We start from the raw sequence: 7,956 nt of genomic DNA, 5'->3' as shown, positions 1-7,956 counted from the left end.
TTTTAACTGTCTTCCTAGGCTTGATATTCATTTATTTGTTTATTTTGGTCGAAGTCCCAAAATAAAGCTCTATTGATTGGTTGTAATGCAACCTTTCATTGAGCATTATCATGCAGACTGCATTGATATAAGACACATCAAATTTTGCCATATGTTAATAATTTTTCTTTATCTGGGATGCTTATTTCTAACGGCATATTATAGCACACCATTGCAAATTATGTTAACTAATAAAAAATATTTAAGTCTAATACTCTTCCAGTTCCACAATAAAAATCTTTCACAGTGTACTTGAAAATGTATTTTGAACAGTGATTTGTGTCAGGGTAAACTGACCCCATGTCATTCCAAGGCACTTGTCAGGTTTCATTAGCCAGAATTCAAGACCAGACACATTGTCAGAGGTGGCTTACAGCGGTAGATAACCTTGAAAAGACTCATTAATGTCCACTCATTAACCTTGTAGGGCTCGGTTCAAGATACTGTACTACTGCGTGCCATATACTATTATGGGAAGGTGTGCTAATATCAGCCAACCAGTGCTTACACTGCATTTATAATTTAATAGCCAAGTGTTAGTAAATCTCTGGGTTGTTCTTTTTTTTTTTAATCACACTGTAAGCACGGGCAATGCCTTTAAAGAATATGAACGGGGGTTAAACTGAATAAACACAGTGTTAGTTACCCTGTGCAAATTACATACGTTTAAAAAAAAAAAAAAAAAGATGGAATATTTTAAAGTCAGGCTACAAAACATCTGTGTCTTAAATTCACAGAGTTTGCAGTGGTTTGTGATTAAAAAGAAAATTGGAAAGAAACCAGCTCCGTGTTCGTGTTATGGACCATGGTGTTTCACGATGCAGACATCCCTCACTCACTGGTTAGGAAGGGGGGGAAAAGGCTCTTTAAAATGAATGGCAAATGTGGAAGTTTGCAAGATGACGGCGGAAGAATATGATATGGGAACTTTCTTTGTATCGCCATGACAGCGACGCAACGGCGACATCAAACCAGCAGGGGCGCTGTGCGAACAACTGGACGGCACTTCCTGGTCACGTGACAAAGCGACACGGACAGAGGAAGTAGGACTGAACTGAGTTGTGCTGCGCTCCTACAAAAAAATTGGAAAAAACGTTCATTCTGCGTCGGTGGTGCAGGCCTAAATGTGTTTCCCCTGCTTCTGCTCGGGAAAACGAAACGTGGACGCCCGCAGCAGGGCTTGTGTTCGCTCGTCAGCCTGTGCGTTCTGCTGCCGTGCCTTCACGGGAGCTTCGACTAGAGGGTAGTTTTGGAATTTCCATTTAAAGGCCGGTTCCTGTGCGCTTTGCCAAGCCGGAGCTTTGGATTTTTCCGAGGTCAGATTTGAAGCAGAAACGCAGCATCATCACACCGCTGTCGTCTCTTCCCAACTTTGATCCGCGTCTACTTTTTTATTTTTATTTTTGAGGTTGTTGTTGTTGTTGTTGTTGTTGTTGGTGTTTTGTTTTTGTTTTGAAATAGTGGGTTAAAAACGTCATTTATCCAACGTAAAACGCCGGAGATGCCTGGCGTTTCTACACAAACATGGTTCATCGCATTTACCTGAGTAAACCATATCGTCCTGTCTTGAAATTGCTCGGCGATGTCGGGCGCTGCAAGCGTTTTACCGCCATGTCAACGCAGGGTCAGTCCGAGGGGAAGGTGCAGCGAGGGACGGACGCCGACGAGCCGGAAACGAAGAATCAACCAGGGCTGGAGCAAGTTGCGACGAGCAGCTCGGTCGTTGAGAATGTGACAAATAAAGTCTGTTGCTCTTCGCCTGGTCAGGTCGGGAAAGTGTTTACAGAGGAGGAACTGGTCATTCATAAGGTCCACAGACAGGCGTGTGAGGTAAGACGCGTCCCAAACGCTGCGGAAAAGGATGACGAGTAATTATGTTTATTGATTGGTTTTATTGTTTTATTTTTATTTGTTCATAAAATAAAGACTAATTTCAGACACGTATAAGATAACACAATACTTCCCAGAAGGGAAATGTATGCATCAAAATAATGTGGATGGATGGATACAGTAGCTCACATCAAAACAACACAATAAATAATAGATCATTGTAAATATACAATAAACCTCAAAATCAAATCAAATCAAAACAGGAAATTATGCAAGTTTGCATAGATAGATGGATAGACAGACAGATAGATAGGTAGATAGATAGATTACATAGATGGATAGATGGACAATAAATAGACAGATTGAGCTGCTCACATGAAAACAATACAATTTACCAAAGAATGAACACTAAACAATAAACCTCAGTATCAACAATTCACAGTCAAAAACAGGAAATGATGTGAGTCTGTAGACATATATCTAAATTACAGTATATACTTTGTATACCAGGGTGGAAATTAAAATTGTTATAGCAATATAATGTTTACAGTATTACAGTAAGCCTCCTTTAACACAGCTCCTGTCATCCATCTGGAGTTGTAAAGTCTTATTGTAGCAGTATTTACAAAATAAATTGAAAATATCCTTCCTGCAACCCGGATAAGATAAAAAAAGAAAGTGATATTTTTAGAAATAATGGGCTATTTTCTTGTCCATTTACAATTTTTTATCAAATCTAGTAGTGATCCAGCAAACCTCTGAGCTCTGATAGGGGTGGTGGTGGTGGTGGTGGTGCATAGGTGTCATTCATAAATGCCTCCGGGCTTCTCTGGAGTAAATATTGTGCTTTTGAGTGTGGGTGAAGTTGAAGCGAGTTGGCCGTGACCTGAGGAGTGCGATGGGCCCGGGTGGGAAAAGCACAATACCGAGTGGGCCCCGCCACGCCAGCTTCACTACGTAGCTCCGCCATCCCATGTGAAATGACAGGCCGTGTCACCCGAGAGCCCGGGGCCTTTTTCCCTTTGTGGCCTGTCAGAGCTCACCAACTAGTGGGCCCTCAGTTTGAAACAGACTGAGAGATGACAGTTTCTAACTTCCAAAGGGACGGGGAGTTCAGTGCTCTCCCACTTTACAGAAGGTGTTGTTTTGGGGTTTTTTTTGTTGCGTGTGTAAGATGAACGGTGAGTCACCGTCGCTACAACAGAGTAATTGCGGCTTTATTATTATCATTTTTTCTCGAGGCTGGTGTGGGATTGTGGCTTCTTTACAGGAAAAAGAAAGAAAGTTAGAAAGAACGAAAGAAAAAGAAAGAAAGAAAGAGAGGAAAAAAAAAACGCCTTACATGTTTGAACCCCCCAGTTCGTCAATAGGTAGCAGGCCGTCGTCCCTAAAGACCTGGGCTTAATGAAAATAATGACTCCATGAAAATAATTTATTAACATCCTAAGATCTCTACCGCGTTTTACATCTGTTTCTACGTAAAGAGGTCGTGTGGTTTCATCTTCTCCCTGACCCCAAACAATCTGTTTTCTGTGAATATGAGTATGCGTTCCAGTCCTTGCTTTCCAATGTTTGTGTGTGTGTGTGTGTGTGTGTGTGTGTGTGTGTGTGTGTGTGTGTGTGTGTGTGTGTGTATTCTCTTGTGCGCATTGCGCTTTGTGTGCCGTTCTGTGCACCCATGTGTCCGTTTACTGCTAATTGAATAATATCGACATTATGTTCAGGCAGAGCAGCAGATGTACGTGGACCCATCCAGCGGGTACAAGGTGTTCACAGAGTTTGCCCACGTTCAGAGAGGGAAATGCTGTGGGAGTGCTTGTAGACATGTGAGTTCCACTCTGTTCCTTTTCACACTCCGCTCAGTGCTGTCTTCGTTCGGTCCTGTGCTCTGTGTGTTTTGCGTTTCCTCCCCATTTCAAACTGTACCCGGGGTTATTGCCCGGGCCTTGGGGGGCTTGAAGTGCGTGAAATTTGGCCCCCCGAAAGTACGGGAATACCTATAGCCGCTATAGACCAATGCCTATGGACCAATAGCCGCTTTTGTGCTGAAGTTCTTGAAAGGTCCTTGAAAAAACGCTATCATTGAAAACCTATGATAGTCACCCTGGTTTTGCTATTCAAATTGTAATGTAATATAACTTTTCCGGAAGTGCTTTTACGACATAGGTTAGGCCAGGGAAATGTTAATTTAATCCAGTATGGTTGGAAATAGACACTTCCAGATGACATTAATAATGGGTATATACAGTATATAATGTATAAATAACAGACAATGAGACCAAGATTATATTATATTTAAATGAATAAAAATCACATTAAAAATTTATAATATTTGTTTTGTCTGAAGTTTGTCTGAAAAAAAGTACGTTAAGTCCTTGAATTTCGTTTTGTAATGCCGCAATGAACCCTGTTCACCGTTGTGCCCTCTCTCCCCTTTCACTTTGTTATTTTCACTCTTCCCTCTTTCATTCTCTCCCTCCAGTGTCCATTTGGCCAAGTCAACGTGAAGGACCCGGCTGCGAAGAAACGGTTTAACTCCCTGTTTTATGTGTAGGCCTCGGAGCCCGACGCCCTTTTCTTTTAGAACGGAACACGCCATATTTGTGCGTTGTCTCCCGCCTGCCATCTTTATTTTGGACTGCGTCAAATGTCGTTTTTTTATCAGCATTCCAAATGATGAAATATGGAAGGCTGTCTGCGCAACACCTGTCTCCCCTGAATCCCAACTATTCTCCGGATGATTTTAATGCTCACACCAAAACAGGAGGATGGCAGGACCGATGTGCTCACTGTAACCTCGTTACAGTGATTGCTTTTTTTGGTGTTGTAATTTTTTAAAGTAAACTTTGTTGAAGTGCTATGAGATGCGTTTCTGCTTGATAGCATGTATTTAACTAACTAGTATTTAATAGTATTGTGCATTGTTTACTTTGTGGTTCTTGTTTTTGTTTTTTTTTTGCATTTAAAAAGGTTGGTGGGAGTGTGGAGACGAAAACTGTTAAAAAATAAATAAAATGTTGCCCTCAAGATAAAGGGCATATAGGCGCCCCTCACCGTAGGTAGTCAGAGGGAGTGCGTTGCTCTTTTGCTGTGGATCTCTTCTGGGGTTTTTTTTTTTTTCTCCCAAATGTACAAATGCATGAATATTAGAATCATTTACAACGCGCCGTGAGTGCTCGACTGCGATGCCTACCTTTGACTGAAGTGCGGTGCCGTTAAAAATAGGCAGGGGCCAGGGGTCGCCACTCACAGTTGGCTGCGCTGCTTTTCCACCACTTGATGGAATCAGGCAGTTAACAAACATGCCGTGGACATCAACGGCTTCCCTCCCCACAGGACTTGCAGCTCAGCCTCCTGGCAGGACTTGGCTACCGCGCAGCTCCCTGCGGCTTCTCTCCTGAGCCGCAGCCTAATGAACTCAAGGGCTCTCTCATCCCACCACAGCAATAGATCAGTGCGCGTTCCACATGCATGCACACACACATGCACGCTGTTGTGCTACTCCAACCAAAACACCCCATGGCTCACAATAGGCTCATATAGAATAAAGGTTACGCTAAACACCGCACTTTGTAGCATTCAGAGATAGTACGTCCCAAGGTCAGCCGTGCATATAAAACTACCTGTGTGTGCGAGGAAGGGATTTTTTTATTTATAATTTTATCACAACTAGATTTGTGAGTGTATGTGGGCAGGCAGCGGTGCCCCCAGGTCCTGGCTCTGCACCTGCCACACACAGTGCCTGTCTCCGCGTGATCGGCCAAACAGCGTGGGGATGAGAGGATGTGTCTGCCGTGGGAGGCTGTCGCAGCCGCACTTTTCCTCGGCAGGTGCACGGGTCCCAAAGGCAAGTGCTTAGTGATCGGAGCAAAGCCTTGTGAGCGGCTACAAGGAGATTCATGATCCCGACAGTGCTGGGAAGGACAGATTTAGTGGTAACGTGATGAGTGGGGAATTTATTTGGTCGAATTGTGAACCAAGGCAGCGGAGCGTGCGGAAACAACATTTCCACACCGGAATGGTGAAGGTGTCACACTCATCAAGTACCTGGGCCCGCCTGCCTGCCGCGCCTCTCAGGGTTTTTTGCCTAGGGACTTGTCTGTCACATTAAAGTAGATACATTGCCATTCAGGGCCTCGACGGTCGCGCAGCCTGACCATGAAATAGGCCAACTTTCATGTCTGCCTCATCCCTCCACGTCTTTCCAATCCGGCGATGGCACGGGTTGAAATGCTTTTTTTTTTTTTTTTTTTTTTTTGTGACTGAGACACAAACAGCAGAGAATCCCACAGACAGATTTCTGGGAGCATTAAATTGAAACTAACCCCCCCCACCATGGATCACGTATAGCCTATAGCTCGATGCACTGTTTTGAATATCATAAACAACAACATTTAACTGGAAAAAGTGGAAAAAGGAAATGGATCACCTAAACAGAAATTTATTGTTCATATATTGGTCATTGGTTGGACTTTTTTCTTTGGAGGAGGACCAAATATTAAAATATATTGTCATTAAAAATAGCATTCCCACCAAGATAGGATCACTGTTAAAATTTTAGAAGACCTGCCTTATTCATCAATGAATTCAGTTTGTTGATTTTTTTCCCCTCTGGATTATGCAATGCCAGTGAAATAATGAAAAATGATGAAAGTTTAGTTCAGCAGCCACATGCAAGATGATGTTACACTGCATATACCATGTGGCTTTACCATGTGTATATAGATATGTTTATATATATATATATATATTTATATATAAATATGTTTCTTAATTATTATATGTTGTATGTTAATATGTTGTATGTAGATTGGAGTTGTAACAAAAGTAACTTCCCCCTGGGATTATTAAAGTATTTCTGATTCGGATTCGGATTCTGATATGCACAGTTGGGTTATATAGATTCCCTCGGTGCAGACATGTTTCTAGGTTGCAATAACCAGTTGGACATGTGAGGTATTTATTTTAGGCGTTTTGGACGGAACGTCTCTGACCTTCAGCTGCAGCATATGCTGTGCTGGATCTGGGTGACAGCGAGCTGCCGTCTGCCTGTACAGGAGGATGGCTGTAGCCGCAGAGAAAGAGGGAGCTGTCCGGTTTGCAACTGTGACCAGACGGGATCCAGTCACAACCAGTTGACAGGCCAAGCAGACCCCTAACTCTCAGTGAATCCCTCACCCCGCCCCTCCCGATCTCAAACAGGCACACGCGGGCACGCCGGCCCTGCGGCCAGTGGCCCGACGACAGCCAATAACAGTATTTCCATCACTGCTGGCCAGACCAGCCAGGAACTGACAAAGGCTTGGCCAGGAAAAAAACTTGATTGTCAGCTGTACGATGGCTGAAAGGAACATCAGTCTCAGGGTCTGGCCAGCCGCTGCTACTGTGTGTGTGTGTGTGTGTGTGTGTGTGTGTGTGTGTGTGTGTGTGTGTGTGTGTGTGTGTGTGTGTGTGTGTGTGTGTGTGCACGCACACTTGTGTCTTGATATTCAAGCAGCATCTGAGCAGCCCCTACATCAACGTCTGGTCGTCATACACAGACAATGTCAGCCCGCCTCAGGGCAGCAGCCTCTGCAGTGGTCAGATGGACAACCAGATCCCTGTAGTAGAATTAGGGATAAAAACACACACGGCCACTGAGTGAGTGTCAGGGCACCAGATTCCTTTGGACAGACAGTGCTGCAAATAACATAGAGGAGCAGTCATTTTTCCCCCAGACCTCAACTGGTGGTCAGACCCATGCCAGGCCAGGTCATGGCTGCCAGATGAGGCCCAATATGGAGTCAAATACAGTCCAGGCACAGGCGCCCAAAAGTCCCAGGAATATTATATTGTTACTTTTTTTGGTATCTGCATTTATCTGCATGTATCTGCATTTTTACGAGTCCAGAAAAATTCATTCTGCGTATACAACCATAACGTATAAGAGTATGTGTTTTGAGGAGCGGGTCATATTGTGTCCAACACATCTGTCAAAGCCCTCTAACAATGCTGGGGGGGGCGGGGGGGGCAGCCTGTTAGCCTACAACAGGCTTGTGGGTATAAGCTTGTGTATAATCTGCATACAGGATCTGCACATAATCTAGA

General features: G+C 43.8%; 1 protein-coding gene across 1 annotated transcript; it reads left to right on the top strand.

Annotated features, from left to right (window-relative positions):
- Positions 1-1,102: 1,102 nt before the first annotated feature.
- Positions 1,103-4,737, top strand: cUnh1orf53 (chromosome Un C1orf53 homolog). The gene is made up of 3 exons (XM_080017458.1): positions 1,103-1,869; positions 3,594-3,695; positions 4,352-4,737. Exons 1-3 carry the CDS (start codon positions 1,564-1,566, stop codon positions 4,421-4,423), a joined length of 480 nt encoding a protein of 159 aa, XP_079873584.1. The 5' UTR covers positions 1,103-1,563; the 3' UTR covers positions 4,424-4,737.
- Positions 4,738-7,956: the final 3,219 nt, after the last annotated feature.

This window comes from Zeus faber, assembly GCF_960531495.2.
Source record: "Zeus faber genome assembly, chromosome: 1".
Taxonomy (NCBI): domain Eukaryota; kingdom Metazoa; phylum Chordata; class Actinopteri; order Zeiformes; family Zeidae; genus Zeus; species Zeus faber.
The sequence above is the reverse complement of the archived record's forward strand: the minus strand, read 5'-3'. Positions and strand labels throughout refer to the sequence as shown.